Source organism: Anomaloglossus baeobatrachus, chromosome 11 (genome assembly GCF_048569485.1).
Source record: "Anomaloglossus baeobatrachus isolate aAnoBae1 chromosome 11, aAnoBae1.hap1, whole genome shotgun sequence".
Taxonomy (NCBI): domain Eukaryota; kingdom Metazoa; phylum Chordata; class Amphibia; order Anura; family Aromobatidae; genus Anomaloglossus; species Anomaloglossus baeobatrachus.
The window spans coordinates 25,775,342-25,797,305 of record NC_134363.1 but is presented as its reverse complement, the minus strand read 5'-3'; the positions used below and the strand labels follow the sequence as shown (position 1 = coordinate 25,797,305).

The window sequence follows — 21,964 nt, the reverse complement described above, 5'->3', positions numbered from 1 at the left end:
TCTGTTTGTGCCATGATCACCACAAGTTTGAAATATTGACTTGAAGGAAACTTGTACTTCATATTTTTTTTTCAAATTTATAAAAGTAAGTAAAAGAAAATGATACATTTACAGAAAAAAAATTAGCCGTCAAATTCTTGTATATTAGTATCCTGTAGACTAATTTAGTAAGAATAAATAATAAGGTTTTCCCCTAAAACAGAAAAGGAAAAAATCTGAAAAATCAAAAGGACAATAGAATTTTCAGCCTGTTTTGTCCTGGAAAAATAACTTCAAAATTCCCCAGATTTGGGCCGGTATCACACATATGACTAAGTGCTCATTCACACGTAAAATCTTCTTGCCATATTTTTCATGGATCACATTTGTACCTCTGATCGTCCATGGGGTGATTTTTCTCTCTGATTTGTTGCTCGGACTGAATGTTCTGCATCAAATCATAGAGACTTGTCTGATATTTATCTGAGCATCAGATCAAACTTCTCAATACAAGTCCATGGGTCAGTGAGAAAATCGTACTGCACTTTGATGCCATGCAGACACTGTGCCTTTTTCATAGTCTGATAGATGGGAGAAGCTGGAGAAACTCCTTTACTCCCATTAGAGAAAAACTGATGAAACTCTGAACTTAATCACTGATGAAGCTGGGAATATTTTCCTTGTAAATGATAAATATTTGGGGTCTGAATGACTCTTCCATGGATTGTGCTCGGATTGGAATATTCGGAGACGGCTGTTTATTCTGACATGAGACAACGGCCTCCTGGCAATGGACTCCATTCAGGAGTCCCAGCATCAGTCCAGGTATATATGATGTGTGACCTTGATTTTACCAGTAAGGGCTCATTCAGACTCCATTTTTCTAACGTTTGATTAAAACCGTCCTAGTTTCATCATTGCTTTTGTTCATAGTCTCGTCAGAGTTTTATCTGAGTTTGCTCCAAGCTTCATCAATGTTTCTTAGATTAAACCATTCGCCAAAGTCTCCACCTTCTCCAACAGTACTCACTTGACATCCATGGTCAAGTGCAGTTTTTTCAGTGATCTTGCACTGATCACAATGGGGAAATTTTTTGACCCTACTGCATTGAAAGGATAGACATGCTGAAGATTAATCCTATAGATAAGTGAAAATATGATTTGTGGAGAAGGTGTTCTTTAATGTTCCTCAATATGTTCTAGGGTTTTTCAAGTCCCCAGAACATAATAGACATAATATGAAAGAAATTATTATACCCACCTCAACACTGACCTCTCCAGGACCTTCACAACTCATCGTCACCCATCTGGTCCTTGTTGTGCCTTCAGATTCCCCATCACTTTCATGGCATCTTCAGGTTCTCGCACGGTGGAGGAAATTTCAGGTGTCATGGGGCCAGTTGTGGTTCTGCACAAGCATGTGGGAGGTCAACAGTGTCATGATGTACAATGTGACATCCCGGTCGTGAGTGCAGAATCCTCCCAGATTCCAGGTCTTCTGGAAGTCTTGAATGCACAAATATTCTATGGTGAGAAGGAAGAAGCAGAATTTGAAGATGCCCCGAATGGGTGGTGGTGAGTAACGTAGGGACTGGAGAAGTCAGTGGTGAGATGAATATAAAAATGGTTTACATTTTTTAACCATTGGATGGCCCATTATGCTTCAGAAAAATGGCAGCTAGTGACTTGTCCCTCTGTACACAACTCTCCCACTGTAGAGATTACAGCTGTCTTCTGTTACACAGCTCTGTCTAATAATTAATAAATAAATCAATAAATAAAACAAAAACACTTATATTGCTCTATTATCATAATAGACTAAAAGTGCAGACACTTGTATAAAGGTCAAGAAAAAGCATTAAAAATGATATGTATAAAATATGTATAAACCAAAACATCCAGATGTTTCACTAACAACTAAATAAATTACATAAAGAACTGTAATTCTGTACTTTGATAATTGTTTGCACTTAGTGGAAGTGTCTGATGGATTGGGGGTCAGTGAAGTGGATATATGTATACAGGAGTAATGCTGGTTATAGACAGAGGATCCGCTGCTCTCACTGACCAAGGAGAAGAGATCCTGGAGGAGAAGGAAGGTAGGTAATGAAACCTATCTATCTATCAATCCATCCATCTCTCTATCTATCTATCTATCTATCTCTCTATCTATCTCTTTATCTATCTCTCTATCTCTCTCTATCCCTCTATTTATCTATCTATCCCTCTATCTCTCTATCCCTTTATTTATCTATCTATCCATCCATCTATCCATCTATCTCTCTATCTATCTCTCTATCTATCCCTCTATTTATCTATCTATCTATCTATCTATCATCTATCTATCTATCTATCCCTCTATCTATCTATCTATCTATCTCTCTATCTATCCCTCTATTTATCTATCTATCCATCTATCTATCATCTATTTTTTTTTATTAGGTTTCTATTTGATATAGCAGCAATATATTATAAGAGTAATCTGCACATTGTGGGATTTCTTTTCTTACTAGGATTCTGTCAGCATGATCGACACTTTCTTACAATCCCCAAATTGCCTATTTGGTCATGTTGTATTTTTTCATCATTTTCAGATAAAATGCTGAACAACTATGTTGAGCACATGGGCCAGGCATGGTAAGTGTGCCAGCTTGCCAAGCTTCAGACCTGCCAGCAGGTTACAACCATTATCACGCATGGCCATGCCTGGTTGTAGGTTCAGTAGTGACAGCCACAGATTGGTCACTTCTGCCAGACCTTTCAAAAACTTTGGGCACACACACAATAACTCTGTACAATTACAGTAGTTTGCAGTAATGGGATCTTTGGTGTCAAGTTATCACCGTTCCACAGGTTAGGTTGGTGATGACTTATTGATCGGTGGAACCAGACCAGTGGAAACCGCACCGACCGAAAGATTGGGGAACTTTTATCCCTGACAGGACACTTATATGCCCATTATACAATGCAGCGGCAGCAGGTGGGATGTGTGATCGCAGCTCCATTCATCCTCTGTGGGGTGGGGTGTGTGACCGCAGCTCCATTCATCCTCTGTGGCGTGGGATGTGTGACCGCAGCTCCATTTATCCTCTGTGGGGTGGGATGTGTGACCGCAGGTCCATTCATCCTCTGTGGGGTGGGATGTGTGACCGCAGCTCCATTTATCCTCTGTGGGAGGGATGTGTGACCGCAGCTCCATCCATCCTCTGTGGGGTGTGATGTGTGACCGCAGCTCCATTCATCCTCTGTGGGGTGGGATGTGTGACCGCAGCTCTATTCATCCTCTGTGGAGCAGTCAGATGAAAACAAGCCCAGCGCTCGCAGCCACTGAGGTAATGAATGGATCAGGGGTCAGGTCAGACACGAGCTCTAGTGTAATGGGGGATAGAAGTTGCACATTTTGCCGATCATTTCGGGTCCCAGCAATCAGACAACCACTGATGAATAAGTTATCACATACTTAGGCCACGATCACACTTTCAGTATTTTGTCAGTATCTTACATCAATATTTGTAGCCAAAATCAGTAGTGGGTGAAAAATGCAGAAGCGGTGCCCATCTTTCTATTATAATTTACTACTTTAATAATTTAATTATTATACAGATAAAAAAACACAACACACAGAAAAATATTTTTATTAGAAATAAAACACAACACAATTAGTGACTCCTTCTTTATTGAAATAAAGAACCCCCCTCCGCAGTAATCCTGGGTCAAGGGTCCTGCGCCGTCCAATCCGGATCCAATATCATCTGATCGGTTTGCTGGAGGGCATAGCGATCAGATGATGTGTCAGGTTCAAGGGCCTGAATCACATCACACAGCAGCTGATTGTATAAACGGCTTTTATACAATCAGCTGATGCATCAGTGCAAAAAAAAAAAAAAAATACACATGTCCGATCGCTGCAGGAGCTGCCGGTAATCAGTGATGAAGTCTCCTGATGGCATCAGCTGATCGTTTAAGCCAGCCAGGCGGTAAAAAGCCGGCGTCACAGCGAGACTTACTTTCAGCTGATGCGTCAGGTGACCGCATCAGGTGATCACTGTCAGGTCCTACAGCCATCGGACGTGCCTGGGAGCTCACAGCCGGAGCTGTGTCCTGTTGTCTGGAAGAAGCAGCTGGAGGCAACGAGGGATCGAGGAGGAGAGGTGAGAATATACTTTTTTTTTTTCTTTGGCTCCTTAGCGCTTACCTGCAGCCCTGTGGGTCCTCTTCTCTGCTGCTCCGGCGGCAGTGTGATGACGGCTGCTGTGTCAGTGCGGGGCTGAGCAGCTCCTCCGCCTCAGTCCTGTCACCGGCCGCACTGTTCACATGTACGCACGTCTGAAAGAGGCACGTACATTTGAATAGCGGCGCGGTCTCCAGGTCGGGTCTGGGAGTTCCGCAGTGCAGGACCTACGGTGATATCACATGACTGTGATGTCACCACAGGTCCTTCTGCTGCCGCGCAACTTGCAGCGATCCCCGAGAGGATGCAGTTCCTAGTAGTGCCCTGAGTGGCCCAGGGGCGCTGTATATATATATATATATATATATATATATATATATATACCTTCTTCTGTATTTTTATAGAATTTTTTGGTACACAGATTGGTAAGCATTTCTTTAGACACATACGATATAAAGGTTGATATATAATTGTATACATATGATTTAGTAATAAATATTTTTTAACTTAGGTCATGATATATGAATGATTTCCTAAGATCTCCTAAAATAATATTTCAGGTTATTAAGGCCCAAAATGTATTTTTGATCCTGATTACATAATCCCATTTGAGCAATACATATTCTTCACAAAATTTTGGCACAGAAGAGATATTAATAAGGTGCAATGGTATTACTATTGGGTATAATAAAATAAAGAATTACAGTAATTAGACATTTTTTACACTAAAGAAAGGTATTACATGCAAAGTTGCATAACTTGATTATTTTGGTAATACAATGGTAGGACAGGTATGAAATCATGCGGAATATGAAGATATTAACATAATTACTCTGTTTCTGTCACACACACCAAAATTGGCATTTTACTTATTTTATACTTATTTTTATTCTATTTTTCTTATTTTATTTTTATTCTATTTTTTATTTTAATATCTCAATTGAGAAAACACATCAACATTAAATCATATAATGTCTAGCACAAGAATATGGCTTGGTTAAATATGGTGATGAGAGCGTTAAAAGAAAAACCCTTCATTTTCTGAGAAAAAAACATTTTATTCACTTATGTATTAATTTATTTTGGTTTATGGTTAGACTTTTTTTATATTATCAGGTTTAATAAATATATTTCAAGTTAATAAAATCTGAGTAATAAAGATGGAAACCCTTGAAATCTATTGGTTGAAAACTAAATTATACCTACAACATAAGGATGTTAAGTCTCATGAAGTATATGATTATACTTGATAAGTATTATTATCTAGTATTGTTTTATTATTCTAAACACCAATCATTTTAATATTGTGATGAAAAGAATATTGACATGGGTATCACTGATTGGTATGTTACACTGTGATATTTTACATAGTTCAAAGAGAAGGAGCCAGCACGATTTCTATACTGTATTTGTTGATAAATTAGAGATTTTTGGCAAAACATTGCAATATTTTGAGCCACCCCGCCAACGTCCCGGCAAATCCCATGGGGCAGTCCTACACTAAATATTATATTTTGTTTGGGGTGCCATATTGCCTCAAACATCAAATGCAGAACTGCTTGAGGCAGCACTTACCTGGTGCTTTTCATTCCTGTACCTGTGACTGAGTCACAGCTGTGGGCGGGACAGGCCCAGGCAAGTGCTGCTAATATTAAAAAGCAGGTCATTCCACAGCAGATAATGACTTTCTATGGAGACATATTTGTGGCACACAATATCGGAAGATATGTGGCAAATTGTCCTTGCACTGCCATATAAAGTATAAAAATATTAATATTCTGTACATTTTCAAGTTTTGCCCAGAGCCAAAACTTTTGTACACTGTAGAAATCAAAGCACTATACAGTGTGTGGCTTATTTAACTCCATACAGTCTTATATAAATATAAATTCCCCCATAATATAAAGTGGAGATACATGTGATTACAGGACCCCTCTGATTTTTTTTTATTGTTTCCTTTGTTAGCAATCAGTAATGTGTGCAGAGAGTGTATTACTTTTCTTACCACTATATCAAAAAGACTGACCCGCACATCCAATAGGTGTGAACAGGTGCTAGCTGAAAACACAATATAACTACACAAATTCATACAGCTGCACTCTAAAATGCTAACAATGAATAAGGAAACTCTGGTATCACATCACTGCTATAGGATGTGACCTGACCTGTTGGATGTACGAGTCAGTCTTTTTGATATATTTCTAGTGCATCTCTTTTTGACTGTACTCTAGTGATGAGCGAGCATGCTTGTAACTACTCGGTACTCGCACGAGTATCGCTGTACTCGGGCTGCTCGGCGGGGACCGAGTAATCTCGCGATACTCGTGCTGTACTCGTGGTCTTCATCCCGGCATGTTGGCGCTCTTTTGAGAGCCAGCCCTCATGCAGGGATTGGCTGGCAGACCACTGCAATGCCACAGCCCTGTTAGTTGTGGAATTGCAGTGATTGGCCGGCCTGCACAGCGTCACCGAGCCTTTACACCGGCGGGCGTGCTGTGCTCTGCACACAGCCATCCAGACAGTCAGTGCAGGGAGAGTGTCGCTGATTCAGGGAAAGCTTTGCGGCCCTTTATAGTTAGTTCCGGAGCAGGGCTGCAAACAGTGTGACCAGAAGTCCTTCTCAGGACTATTCTAGTTGTATACAGGCAGGCAGGATATAGCCAGGTCGGAGTACAGTAGCAGAGTCCTTCTCAGGACTATTGTTGCTATATACAGGCAGGGTATAGCCAGGTCGGAATACAGGCTAGTGACCAGAAGAGTCCTTGTCAGGACTATTGTAGCAGTATACAGGCAGGCAGGCAGGCAGGGTATATAGCCATTCCTAGTGGTGACCGTATACCAGCCTTCATCATATCTGGGGCTGGTGTACACAGTCTAAAACAGTCCAGATAGTGTCAGACTTCTCAGCAATTGTCGCTCCTAAAAACCAGTTAGGTTCTTATTGCGTCCGTGCTTGCATTTAAAAACAGCACGTGTGTGTCTGTCGGTGGCAGCGTACAGGTGCACGTTTTGCACAAACTATTATATAACGCACAAGTCTAGTGTATAATACACGTCAGTCAGCAGTGGCTGATAGTGTCAGACTTCTCAGTAATTGTCGCTCCTAAAAACCAGTTAGGTTCTTATTGCGTCCGTGCTTGCATTTAAAAACAGCACGTGTGTGTCTGTCGGTGGCAGCGTACAGGTGCACGTTTTGCACAAACTATTATATAACGCACAAGTCTAGTGTATAATACACGTCAGTTAGCAGTGGCTGATAGTGTCAGACTTCTCAGTAATTGTCGCTCCTAAAAACCAGTTAGGTTCTTATTGCGTCCGTGCTTGCATTTAAAAACACCACGTGTGTGTCTGTCGGTGGCAGCATACAGGTGCACGTTTTGCACAAACTATTATATAACGCACAAGTCTAGTGTATAATACACGTCAGTCAGCAGTGGCTGATAGTGTCAGACTTCTCAGTAATTGTCGCTCCTAAAAACCAGTTAGGTTCTTATTGCGTCCGTGCTTGCATTTAAAAACAGCACGTGTGTGTCTGTCGGTGGCAGCGTACAGGTGCACGTTTTGCACAAACTATTATATAACGCACAAGTCTAGTGTATAATACACGTCAGTCAGCAGTGGCTGATAGTGTCAGACTTCTCAGTAATTGTCGCTCCTAAAAACCAGTTAGGTTCTTATTGCGTCCGTGCTTGCATTTAAAAACCGCACGTGTGTGTTGCAGTCGGTGGCAGCGTCATGCTCCACATTGTCCCTGGATAGAGATGTGCATAAGGGCCTCAAAACATTGTTCCCATTGCAAAGGAGCGGGTCGCCTGTCGTTGTAATGTCCATTCTGAAAGACTGGTCGAAAAAATTTACCACTGGGGGTATACCTGAAACAACGGCCTAACTATTGTAACGGTCATCATGATGGCGCATGAGGAGAAGGAGGAGCAGTCCAGCGATTAGCCAAAGTCCAGAAGTGTGTACCCATGGGTGAGTGTAGGTACATGGCAAACTTTAAATTCCGCTCTCATTTGCTGGTGGTGTGGTGAAGTCTGGCCCAATCCAACCCTTGTTCATCTTGATCAGAGTCAGCCTGTCAACATTTACAGTTGACAGGCGGGTGCGTTTATCTGTAATGATTCCACCTGCGGCACTAAAAACACGCTCTGACAAAACACTAGCGGCAGGGCAGGCCAGGACTTCCAAGGCGTAGAGAGCCAATTCATGTCACGTGTCCAGCTTGGATACCCAATAATTGTAAGGCACAGAGGAATGTCGGAGTACAGTTGTTCGATCTGCAAGGTACTCCTTGAGCATCTGGGCAAACTTAGGATTTTTTGTGGCACTACCCCGCACCTCAGGGGCTGTGGTATGTGAGGGCCTGAGAAAACTGTCCCACATCTTAAAGACTGTTCCCCTACCTCTGGCGTATTGGACTTGTGCCCCTCTCGGCTGTACGCCTTGGTTGTCCACTGATTCCTGACCTATGCCGCTAGCGTTTTGTGAGGGGAATGCTTTGCCTACTTCCGTGACTATGGCCTTCTGGAACTGCTGCATTTTGCCTGACCTCTTCGCCTCGGGAATAAGAGACATAAAGTTCTCCTTGTAGCGTGGGTGTAACAGTGTTACCAACCAGTAATGATTGTCGGCAAAGATGTTCTTAACGCGAGGGTCACGAGACAGGCAGCTTACCATAAAGTCAGCCATGTGTGCCAGACTCTTAACAGCCATCACTTCAGTATCCTGACCAACACGATGACTGAACATGCTGTCCTCCTCCTCCTCCTCCTCCTCCTCCTCATCTACCCTGTCCTCTGGCCAGCCACGCTGAACCGAGGATATGACTGCATGTCATATCCTCAATTTGGCCAGTGAGTTGCTCCATGTCTTCATCCTCCTCCTCGTCATAGTCCTCCACTGCACATTGTGATGAGACGAGGCTGGGCTGTGTGTTATCACCCACACCCACTACTGTTTCTTGCTCAAACTCATCGCGCTCCGCCTGAAATGCATCATGGTTGTTTTTTGAGCAGAGACCATTTTAGAAGGCAGAGAAGCGGTATGGTGACGCTAATAATGTCGTCATCGCCGCTCACCATCTTGGTGGAGTCCTCAAAGTTTTGGCGGATGGTACATAGGTCGAACATCCATCTCCACTCCTCAGGTGTTATGTGTGGAGTTTGACCCATTTCCCTACGGCTTAGGTGATGCAGGTACTCAACAACTGCCCTCTTCTGCTCACATATCCTGACCAACATGTGCAGAGTTGAATTCCAACGCGTGGGGACATCACACACCAGTCTGTGAGCCGGAAGATGCAAAAGGCGCTGAAAGCCGGCAAGGCCGGCTGAAGCAGTAGGTGACTTTCGAAAATGTACAGACAGGCGGCGAACTTTTACCAGCAGAGCAGACAGCTCTGGGTATGACTTTAGAAACCGCTGAACCACGAGGTTGAGCACATGGGCCACGCATGGAACATGTGTCAGCTGGCCTCGCCTCAAAGCCGCCACCAGGTTACGGCCATTGTCACACACAACCTTTCCTGGCTTAGGTTCAGAGGTGTGAGCCAGTGATCTGCCTGCTGTTTCAGAGCTGTACACACCTCTTCTGCATTGTGGGGTTTGTCACCTATGCAGATTAGCTTCAGCACAGCCTGTTGCCGCTTCGCCGAGGCAGTGCTGCAGTGCTTCTGTGTCGCCCTGGACAAGCCAGGGGCCACAGAGCACAACACTTACACACCCCACACTCCCTGCAGGCATATCATAGTCAAAACACAAAATCCTTGTTGCCTTCCCCAGGGGCTGTTGTCCACACCAGGGGGTGGAGCCAGGCGGTTGGTCTCCACTCACCAAGGAGGAGGGAAAACACAGGCAGTGAGAGTTAAGCTAAGGAAGTGGAAGGAGGAAAGTAGTAGAGAGGAGAAAAGTGACAGCAAAGAGCCTGAAGTTGGTCCAGGTGTGTGGCCCGGACAGGACAGCAAGGTTGGCAGGATGTGGTGACCGTCTGCAGTGGAGGCCGATTGGAGTCTGCCGTAAGGACCGTGGACGGGTGGTGACCCGGCCGTACCGGACCGGTATACAAAGAGAAGACAGCACCATTGGCAGGGGCCTTTCGGATCCCGGCAAGGCTTGGTGTCGCCGTGAATTTGCCAAATCCGTTAGTGAAGGGGACCTCAGGGTTTCCAAACAGCCAAGTCACGATAGAAGGCAACCGTCCAACCGTGAAGGGGAGACACCGCCACCGCCAAGGGCAACCGTCTCCCAGGGCCAGCGCCTGTGGGCAAAAGGGTCTCCTCCGGCCCATATCCAGGTCGGGGAGCGGGTTACCGGTGGGAAACCATCACTACCAACACTGAACTTAGGTGCAGGGAGAGACAGTCATCACTAACCTGCAGGGAGGAACAACCACAGCCGTCCGAGGGACCCGTCCATCCAGCCACTTGTTTTACCGTGAACTGTGTCATCATCATTGGGCTGAGTGAGTACCTCCGTGCCGTGCGGCACAGCGCTGCCCCTGCGACCCTGCACCTCATCAGGCCCCGCTACCCGCCTGTCATCCATCTCTACCCCATCACCGGGCCCCGGGACAACCAACCCCCCTACCCACGGAGGGGAGAAATAACAACAAAGCTGCTCCCTGTCACAGGCTCCCGGGATACCCGTCCAGAGCAGCGGTAGTGTCCACACAATCACCACAACCGTGGGTGGCGTCACGGACAATATCCCCAAAACCCAAACCACCCCTTTTCACTCATGGGCGAGGAGCGCCGCTCGAGCCTCCGGGATCCGGCCATCGCTCGAGCCACCGAGCAGCAGCAGCCGTAGAGCTGCGGCAGCCGGACCCGAGCAGTGGGAGAGCGCAGCGTCCCCTCCTCCGCCCGCGACAAATCCAGCTTGGGACTGGTGTGGAGGGTAAAGTGGATGAGGATGCGCAGGAGGAGGAGGAGGCTGAGGAGCATGACATTCCGGAGCTGTAGAGTGTGGGTGAAACACTGACTGAGGTAGGGCCTGCAAACCTTGGTGTGGGAAGGACGTGTTACGTCCCTCGCTCAGACTGGGTCCCAGCTTCCACAATATTAACCCAGTGTGACGTCAACGAGATGTAGCGGCCTTGCCCACATGCACTTGTCCACGTGCCTGTGGTTAGGTGGACTTTGGGTGAAACAGTGTTGTTCAGGGCACGTTTGATGTTTTGTGACACGTGGTTATGCAATGCGGGGACGGCACACCGGGAGAAATAGTGGCGGCTGGGGACCGAGTAACGTGGGACAGCTGCCACCATCAGGTCGCGGAATGCTTCTGTCTCAACCAGCCTAAAAGGCAACATTTCCAGCGCAAGCAGTCGCGAAATGTTAGCATTTAGAAGTGTGGCATGTGGGGCGTTGTCAGTGTATTTGCGCCTGAGTTCAAAGGTTTGCTGAATGGATAACTGAACGCTGCGCTGGGACAAGGACGTGCTTGATGATGGTGTTATTTCTGCGTGGGCAACACAGAGGTGCAGGGCCGGAGGAGGCTTGTTCGCGGGCAGCATGGACAGGGGATTGGCTCGCATGCACAACAAGCGAAGATGTAGCAGTGACATCAGCAAGCACTGCTCCTCGACTCTGTTGTACATCCCACAAAGTCGGGTGCTTGGCTGACATGTGCCTGATCATTCTGGTGGTGGTCAGGCTGCTAGTTTTGGTACCCCTGCTGATGCTGGCACGGCAGTTGTTGCAAATGGCCTTTTTAGAATCATCTGGAGCCAACTTAAAAAACTGCCAGACTCGGGAAGACCTAACATTTGTACAGGCACCTTGTGTCGTGTTGTTCCGGGGAACAGTTGCCTGACGTCTGCCTGGGGCCACCACCCTGCTTCTTACTGCCTGTTGGGATGCTACGCCTCCCTCCCCCTGTGCACTGCTGTCCTCGCTCTGCATATCCTCCTGCCAGGTTGGGTCAGTTACTGGATCAGCCACCACGTCGTCTTCGTCTTCCGCACCCTGCTCCTCCTGACTTCCTGACAATTGTGTCTCATCATCGTCCACCCCTTGTTGAGACACGTTGCAAACTTCGGGAGAAAATGGCTGCTGAAATATTTGGGCATCTGTACATACGATCTCCTCATGACCCACTTCAACAGGAGCTGGCGAGAGGCCAGAATGTGTGAATGGAAACGTGAACGAACAGCTCTTCCGAGTGTCCAAGTGTGGGATCAGTAATGTCCATGGACGTGTACTCGGCCTGGTGGTAGGAAGGAGGATCAGGTTCTGAAATGTGCGGTGCAGTATCACGGCTACTGACACTTGACCGTGTGGAAGACAGAGTGTTTGTGGTGGTGCCAATCTGACTGGAAGCATTATCCGCTATCCAACTAACAACCTGTTGACACTGGTCTTGGTTCAAGAGCGGTGTACTGCTGCGGTCCCCAAGAATTTGGGACAGGACGTGCGAGCGAGTAGATGTGGCCCTTTGTTGTGGCGAAATTAGAGCTTGCACACGACCTCGGTCTCTGCCTGCACCACCATCACGTCCACTTCCTTGTTCGTTGACAACGCCCTTGCGCATTTTGCAATGCTGTGCTGATGTGTATTCACTAGACTTGTGCGTTATATCCAAGTTTTTGCAAAATGCACACAAGTGCAGCGGAAAGCTGCCACCAACAGGCACACACGTGCGGTTTTTAAATGCAAGCACGGAGGCACTAAGAACCTAACAGGTCTCTATCCAGGGACAACGTGGAGCCTCCCAATTTTTGGCTGCCCTGCCTAAGGGCTATACTACAATAGACCCACTTCCTTACAATGGGCACTTCAGGTTTACAGGCCCTCATGCACGTCTCTATCCAGGGACAACGTGGAGCCTCCCAATTTTTGGCTGCCCTGCCAAAGGGCTATACTACAATAGACCCACTTCCTTACAATGGGCACTTCAGGTTTCCAGGCCCTCATGCACGTCTCTATCCAGGGACAACGTGGAGCCTCCCAATTTTTGGCTGCCCTGCCTAAGGGCTATACTACAATAGACCCACTTCCTTACAATGGGCACTTCAGGTTTACAGGCCCTCATGCACGTCTCTATCCAGGGACAACGTGGAGCCTCCCAATTTTTGGCTGCCCTGCCAAAGGGCTATACTATAATACACCCACTTCCTTACAATGGGCACTTCAAGTTTACAGGCCCTCATGCACGTCTCTATCCAGGGACAATGTGGAGCCTCTCAATTTTTGGCTGCCCTGCCAAAGGGCTATACTACAATAGACCCACTTCCTTACAATGGGCACTTCAAGTTTACAGGCCCTCATGCACGTCTCTATCCAGGGACAATGTGGAGCCTCTCAATTTTTGCCTGCCCTGCCAAAGGGCTATACTACAATAGACCCACTTCCTTACAATGGGCACTTCAGGTTTACAGGCCCTCATGCACGTCTCTATCCAGGGACAACGTGGAGCCTCCCAATTTTTGGCTGCCCTGCCAAAGGGCTATACTATAATACACCCACTTCCTTACAATGGGCACTTCAAGTTTACAGGCCCTCATGCACGTCTCTATCCAGGGACAATGTGGAGCCTCTCAATTTTTGGCTGCCCTGCCAAAGGGCTATACTACAATAGACCCACTTCCTTACAATGGGCACTTCAAGTTTACAGGCCCTCATGCACGTCTCTATCCAGGGACAATGTGGAGCCTCTCAATTTTTGCCTGCCCTGCCAAAGGGCTATACTACAATAGACCCACTTCCTTACAATGTGCACTTCAGGTTTACAGGCCCTCATGCACGTCTCTATCCAGGGACAACGTGGAGCCTACCAATTTTTGGCTGCCCTGCCAAAGGGCTATACTATAATACAGCCACTTCCTGACAATGGACACTTAATGTTTTGAGGCCCTCATGCACGTCTCTATCCAGGGACAATGTGGAGCCTCTCAATTTTTGGCTGCCCTGCCAAAGGGCTATACTATAATACACCCACTTCCTTACAATGGGCACTTCAGGTTTACAGGCCCTCATGCACGTCTCTATGCAGGGGCATTGGTGAACCTCACAATTTTGGACTGCCCTGGCAAAGGAAAATACTACAAAGACTCACTTCCTCAAAATGGGCACATTAGACTCAAGAGGCCTTCATGTACGTCTCTTCTCAGGGACATCGGAGTGCCACACAATGTTTTCACGTAAAATCTTTCATGTATTAATCTCAAAAAGTAACATACACCAGCTCTATCTCACTATTGGGTATGTGCCCTTAACATTTCTGCCATGAAAAATCATTTTGGGGTCATTTTGGAAGGTTTTCTGGTGAGTCCGTAAAAATGGCGTGAAACGCGGACAAAATTGTTCACAGCTGTGACTTTTGAGTGATAAATGCTTCAAGGGGTCTTCCCCATGCTGTTGCCATGTCATTTGAGCACTCTTCTGAGACTTCTGTGACATTTTTAGGGTTTCTCCATGCTGCCGGGGGTCATTTCACAAAAATACTCGGGTCTCCCATAGGATAACATTGGGCTCGTTGCTCGGCCCGAGTACACGAGTATCTTGGGATGCTCGGCCCGAGCTTCGAGCACCCGAGCTTTTTAGTACTCGCTCATCACTACTGTACTCTCCTCCCTATAACCAGGCTGTTTCCATCCCCCTTTATAGCAGGATCCTTTCTCCCCAGACGTGTAAGTTTTTAACCCAGATAGAGGCATTTCAAGTTAGGGTCTCAATATATAAGAGATCACCTTGTTGTGGTTATCAGGCTCACATGCATTGGCCAATCTAAGCATGTCTAAGCTAGGTATCTGTTTTTCTCAAATATTCCTACAGCAGTAAAGCAATACCAGAGTTCCCTTATTCATTGTTAGCATTCTAGAGTGCAGCAGTATGTATTTTATAGTTTTACAATTTTTACCAGTTGTCATCTTCTGCCATTTCCAGCGCTGCTTCAGTCTACGCCACCAAAAAAGACAAGTGCACTCTGAAATGCTAAAGCATGCAGACCATGAATGTAAGAATATAGACCTGCATTACTGCTTAAAAAAAATCTAGTAAAAATTGAGGTATTTCTTTTCCTAGATTTTCCTAAGCAGTAATGCATATCTATATTTTTACATTAATGGTCAGCATGCTTTAGCATTTCAGAGTGCAACCGTCTGTTTTAGTCTATGCCATGTTCAGTTATGTAACTGTTTACACTGCAAGATTTGAAATGCCATCAATTTTTTTTTGTCAGCTCCATCATCATGTGACCGCAGTTCTGTCCTGCCGCATCACTCAGCGTCTTCTGTGTGGAGCGGAGAGCACTTTCAGTGTTAGTTTATGAGACTCAGAACAAAGGAAAAGCTGGAAACAGCAAAAGACGGAGACTGGTCAGTAATGTAATATAATCTCTACACACATTACTGATTACTGACAGAGGGGATAGTAAATAAAAAACAACTAAACTAGTCCTTTAATAAATGGCACAACTTCTTCTGCACAGACATGATAATCATATAATAGTCTGTTATTATTATTATTATTATTATTACTATTATTAATATTATTATTATTTATTTTTCTTGTAGATAAATCCTCAGAATGGATCCTGGTGATGATAATCTGACCACATCTAATACAACTTTGGACGACAACAATGACGTCTACTGGTAAGTTTATATTCCTAATTCTTCATTTCTCTGAGATATCAGTGCAGACTCCATTCACAAATATATCCGAGCCTCCGCCCCGATTACATCAATATTCATAGGGATAAATCCGCTCCACCTGCAGCGCCATTATTCCTACCAAAATGGTGGAAACTCAGGTTGATACATCAAACCCTTCTACATGTCAGAGTCATCCATTAACATCTCACCTCACAACTTGTGAAGAACAGAAAGAGGCACAAATCATGTGGCGCGTTGCATGCGCCACATCCAAAACACACCCATTTGCCATTTCTTTCTATCCTGGCAGTAGACGTTGTCAGAGGGGCGGTGGCAGTGATGGACATTCAGCAGACACCCGAGCCTGCAGGGCGTAGACCAAAATACGGGATGGTCCTATTATATCCAGGATGGTTGGGTGTAGAGATGAGCGGATCAATTCATGTTACTCCGGTCAAGCATCCCGGTCAGTGGAACCCGGCGACTGGACATGAAGCCTTGAATCTTTTACCTTCCCACATCTACGGTGCGACTTTCGAATTTTCAGGCGGACGTGACCTCATATGTGTGTCCTGCTCATCTCTAGTTAAGACTTATGCTTTTATTTTTTGCTCATTCATTCAGTGTTGTAGCAGGTAGAATTTTCTCCTTTTTTTATGCTTCACTGTATGACATCTGGCTTTTTTGTCTGTAAAGCGGGCTTTACACGCTACGACATCGCTCAAGTGATCCCGTTGGGGTCACGGAATTTGTGACGCACATCCGGTCACTTTAGCAATGCCGTTGCGTGTGACACTTATGAGCGATTTTGCATCGTTGCAAAAACGTGCAAAATCGCTCATCGGTGACATGGGGGTCCATTCTTGAATATCGTTACTGCAGCAGTAACGAAGTTGTTCCTCGTTCCTGCCGCAGCACACATCGCTCCGTGTGACACCGCAGGAATGAGGAAGCTCTCCTTACCTGCCTCCCGCCCGCAATGCGGAAGGAAGGAGGTGGGCGGGAGTCCCGCTCATCTCTGCTCCTCCGCTTCCATTGGGCTGCGGTTCAGTGACGCTGCTGTGACGTCGCTGTGACTCTGAACGAACCGCCCCCTTAGAAAGGAGGCGGTTCGCCGGTCACTGCGACATTGCAGGGAAGGTAAGTTCATGTGACGGGTCCGGGCGATGTTGTGCGACACGGGCAGAGATTTGCCCGTGTCGCACAACCGATGGGGGCGGGTACGCACGCTGGCGATATCGGTACCGATATCGCAGTGTGTAAAGCGGCCTTTAGGCCGTGTTCACACTTTCAATAAATATTGTTCTTTGCTTTCTGCAGGTTTCAGAATCAAATTACCCATTAACTATGCCTCAGATTATTGCACATTTGTTGCATTTTTTATGTCTTTTCCCTCTTATTTGATGTGTTTTTGGTTCAGATGTGAAGCCACATTTTTATAGAGTTTTTATAGTACAGAAAAGCTTTGATTTTACAGTTATTAAAGTACCGTATTTTTCGGATTATAAGACGCACTTTTTCTCCCAAAACTTTGGGAGGAAAATGAGGGGTGCGTCTTAAAATCCGAATGTAGCTCACCGGGGAATTGTGCAGAGAGGTCAAAGGAGGCAGGGGTAATACTATGTCGTGTGCTGCTGGAGCTGCTGGTCTATTGCGACGCTGTTCTGTGCATCGGGTGGCGCCACTCTGCTCTGTGTGGGGCCGCTCTGCTCTGTGCATGGCTGCTCCATTGTGCTCGGCGCTCGGCTGCTCCGTTCTGCTCGGCGCTCGGCTGCTCCGTTCTGCTCGGCGCACGGCTGCTCCGTTCTGCTCGGCGCTCGGCTGCTCCGTTCTGCTCGATGCTCGACTGCTCCGTTCTGCTTGCCGCTCGGCTGCTCCGTTCTGCTTGGCTGCTCCATTCTGCTTGGCGCTCGGCTGCTCCGTTCTGCTCGATGCTCGACTGCTCCGTTCTGCTTGTCGCTCGGCTGCTCCGTTCTGCTCGGCGGGCGACTGCTCTGTGCGGCGTCCGGTCATTCTGAAGATGTCGGCAGTCAGGGTTTCAAGTAATGGCATCTAGGCTCAGCATGTGCGCAGCTGGCAATCTAGAACTCTAAAGTTCAGGGTGCGTACCAGACACTTATTGTCCATGCACGGAACTAGAACACAGACTTCTCAGGGAAGTCCATGTTACTGTTTGAGTTTGGCTGCTTAGATCAAGGGCTGTAAAAGGAAGCAAAATGAGGATTAAAGCAAGACAATTACGTGGCACCCCTGAGGTGTCAGGTGCCACAGGGTATTGCACCCATTAACAGGTGCAGTGCTAACTAAGGGTTCTCGGAAGACCAGTGCCGGTAAATACCATTCAGACAACACACATCCATGCCCTTTTTTCCAGACTGGGTAACAGGCTAGAGACAGATCTGATGGATGGCCACCTATTGGTCGGGACTTATCCAATCCGCTAGTCAGAAACATGGGAAGGGGAGGGGCTAGTAAGGACAGTTGACAGTGAACGGACATCTAAAAAAGGGGAGTAGGGAGTCGACGTCCAGAGAGAAAGTGAAAAGTGGCTTGTTGGGCTCAAGGTGTATGGTCGCCAGGGAGAGTACGGTGTGAGTATTCATGTGACTGAGCACCAGTGGGGTGCAGAGCCCTAGTTCAGGAAGACGCTTTAAGTTCACCTGATAAATCTGCCCAGTGAGGGAATTATCAGGGTTCCTCACCAACGTTAGAGTCCAGAGCACAGTAGCAAAGAAAGAACCTGGCAACTGGGACAGAGGTCCAACCCAAAACCCAAGAGAGGTTCAAGCTGCCTGCATTATGGGCCAGGACTATGACAACAGGAGGGGACCCCAAAACGCTTCAGGCCACGGGGACCCACCAACTGCAGATGCGTGCATGGAAGTAATGCTCACCAGGTCACCACACCGACACTGGGATTAAGGGAATACCAGATTACCTGCGGTCCAGATTGGTAGAGACCAGCACCAGCTGGGTTGCAGCTTCATAGAACCAGTGAGTAAAGAACAAGTTAAACCCCCTGCCCCCTGTGTTGTCTGAATTCTTCCTGCACCTCTGCATCACCAATATTTACCATACTACAACAACCATCATCCTCCCCTGGGGCTTAGCTCTACTTGCAGAGGTCCACAACATCCAAGCTGTTCAATATCTCCAGTCCCAGCAGTGAGGGACCTTGCAGCGGCGGCTTTCCCCATATAGCCGCATAGCGCAAGTGGCGACATGAAAAACATTTTTTTTTATTATTCTCCTTTTATTTCCTTTTATTTTTGAGCGACCCCCAGGGTCACATAACCGGGCACCAGTCAATTATACTTACCAAGTTTCTGCATGGCTGTAACACTGCTTACATGTCTGCTCATTAAACCTTATGAACATTTCCTGCTTCTCCCACCCACCCTCTGTGACAGCATCTGTGATTGGTTGCAGTCATACTGCTTCCCCACGCTTTGTGCCTGTGTCTGTGATTGTTTTCCCTCACACTAGCTATCTGGGTACCTGCAGTGAAATGTAAAAATAAATAAATAATTGGAAAAAATGACATTTGGTCCCCCGTATTTTTATACCCAGTGCATATAAAGCAACAGCTGGAGGCTGCAGCCTCCAGTTGTGTGCTGCATATTGGTTGTATATCAAAATATTAGTGACCCCCCACATGTTTTCTTAATTACTTAGATAAATATTGTTTTCTTAAAAAGGCATGGGGTCCCCTACAATTTTGATACCCAGACCAAATAAAGCAGACAGCTGGTGGATGGTATTCTCAGGTTGGAAAGGCCCATGCATATTGGGTTATGACACTCAAGGAGATCCACAGCTGCTAGTGGAGCGTGATATTTCCACTTGTGATGGGGAAAGTGTTCATCAGTTCTTCCTCAGGCTGCTGCGGTCGGGTCCGTAACAATGGATGCAATCAGGAATATGGCCGGGCAGGGGAGCTTGTGTAATTCTAAGAAATCCCTCCTGCGGTGGAGGTGGATGGATCATTCCTGGTCCACTGCACCGTACACCTTCTCAATTGCAATGATGTAAAGAGATAGACATTAAGAATTAACAAAGAAAATGGTGTATAACAGGGCGCTGCAGACCATAGAAAAAGGATTAATAATTTATTGCACTGTGCTTTTCAAGGACTAATGCTGTCCTCTTCCTCAGGTGCTCTTACATTGTGATGAACAAAGATACTCTACAGATATAAAACAGGTTAATAACAAGATTCTAATCACTAAGCTAACCTTATAGTCGCCTGACTAGCCTTAGTATGGCTGGACTGGTGAGTGCACTACTCAGAATTCATTACAAGAACAAGAGAAAAGGAGTAATGTGTGCACAAAAACATACAAATTTATTGGAAAATCACTATGTCTGTATAGTGATTTTCCAATAAAGTTGTTTGCTTTTGTGGCACCCCTGACCTGGTCAGGCGCCACTGAGTACTGCACCCATGCTGGGTGAGTGCAAATAAGTAATCCTAAAGGCTGGAATAGGGTGTGTATGCACAGACACATAGTGACCAGGTCTCCCACACCATTGAGGGGACCCTTGGGCAAACCCAAGAGGGGGCAGTAGCTTCCACATCTCATCAAGGGGTCAAGAGGAGGTGCTGGTTGCTAGGTTGCAGTGGCAGTCAGAAAAAGGAGCTGGAGGAAGCCAGTCTGAAGTAGGGATGCAAGAGAGCGGACACGCTAGTCAGACCCTGCTTGTGTAGTGGCTGTTGGCGGGGGAGAACCTTTGCCACATAGTCAGCCTGAAAGACACCTCAGGAGAAGCGGGGAAGTTTAGTACGGGGACTTCTGGTAAACCAGGCACGCACGGGGAACAGGTCCCTAGAGCCAGACATCCATTGAGTGGTCTGCTAAACCTGCCTGTGAGGGTACTCGAGGTGCCACACCAACCATTAGAGTCCAAGCCTCAGCAGCAATGAGGGGGCCCATAAGTGGGATAGAACCTGGAGCTGTCTTTACTTGGTCCACGCTGCCGGCAAACGGGCCAGAAAGGGGAGAAAAGGTAGTTGCGACTTCCCTGGATGAATCCCATTATACTTCAAGTCGGGGGTTATCCGAAACAAGAAGTGCTAGGAAGGCGAGCTAACAGTTACCCTTACACCAGCCTGAAGGATACCTGGTTCTCCCTCCGGTTCATCTCAGCATCGCCCGGGATACCACTTGAAGCATTTGAAAGTGAGTAAAAACCAGTTGCAAGGCTCTTTGGACTGAGACTGGATTATTTTGTGACCTGTTGCTCTACACACACACACACACACCCGAGCCCCTGGGGCCAGCCTCACTCTTGGGAGGCCACACCATCAAACTGCACACTCCATCAGTCCCAGACGCTCGTTAAAGCTGCAGTGGCGGTCACCCCTAACCCTGACCGCAAACCGTGAGTGGCGTCACGACCCAGATGTAAATAACCAGACATACCTGTCACCAGACGTTCCAAAGAGAAGTCGCTGCGGCATCCCTGGAGGTGGAGCTGTGTCCCTGAGGCGACCGCTGCAGGTGGGCTCCACATTTTTTGCAAATATTACTCCTTTTCTCTTGTTCTTGTAATATATTAAACAGGACATGCAATCAATTTATTAACTAATTAGTGTATACAAAAACAATGAATTAATAACCAGTTGATCTTCTCCATAGATCTGACACAGATATAGTAGAACAAAATAACACAATTATATGTAAAAACAATTAAATGTTAAAACTGAACCTGGTCATAGATGTTTCTCTAAAACTAGAGAGTTAATCAAATTCCATTAATAAAATATAAATATATTAAAAAAGATGCAATAATACTATATTAATAAAAATCATTTAGAATTATTTGGGATAACAAACACATTGCATAAAATTCCTTATTCACTCTCAAGGGCAATATTCAAACCCTCGGTTATTAGGGTGCCCATTTTATATAACCAGTAATACTTCATTCTTATTAGATCCCCATATTGATCTGAACCATGATCCATGATCTGTTCAATTATAATTAGATTTAAATTATTCGGGGTTTTTTTATGTTCCTTTATGAAGTGTTTGGAAACACTATGATTCATGATGCCTTGCTTGATATTGTGGCAATGTTTATTCATTCGACAGTGCATGGGTTAAATAGTGCAGCCAATATACTGGAGGCTACAACTTTACTCCACTAGGCATGTACAGTTGTGCTCAAAAGTTTACATACCCTGGCTGATTTTTGCTTTCTTTGCCTTTTTTCAGA

The 21,964-nt window shown here is 46.1% G+C and overlaps 1 protein-coding gene across 2 annotated transcripts in view; it reads left to right on the top strand.

Annotated features, from left to right (window-relative positions):
- Positions 1–2,012: 2,012 nt before the first annotated feature.
- LOC142256225 (C3a anaphylatoxin chemotactic receptor-like) overlaps positions 2,013–21,964 on the top strand; it is a 76,856-nt gene continuing 56,904 nt past the window's right edge. Inside the window, exons 1-2 of one of the 2 annotated variants that reach the window (XM_075327797.1) lie at positions 2,013–2,078; positions 15,665–15,745. In XM_075327797.1, coding sequence (XP_075183912.1) covers positions 15,678–15,745 — 68 coding nt within the window. In that variant the 5' untranslated portion in view covers positions 2,013–2,078; positions 15,665–15,677. Of the gene's footprint in view, positions 2,079–15,350; positions 15,467–15,664; positions 15,746–21,964 lie in introns of those variants that run through there. The other variant, XM_075327799.1, reaches the window with a different exon arrangement.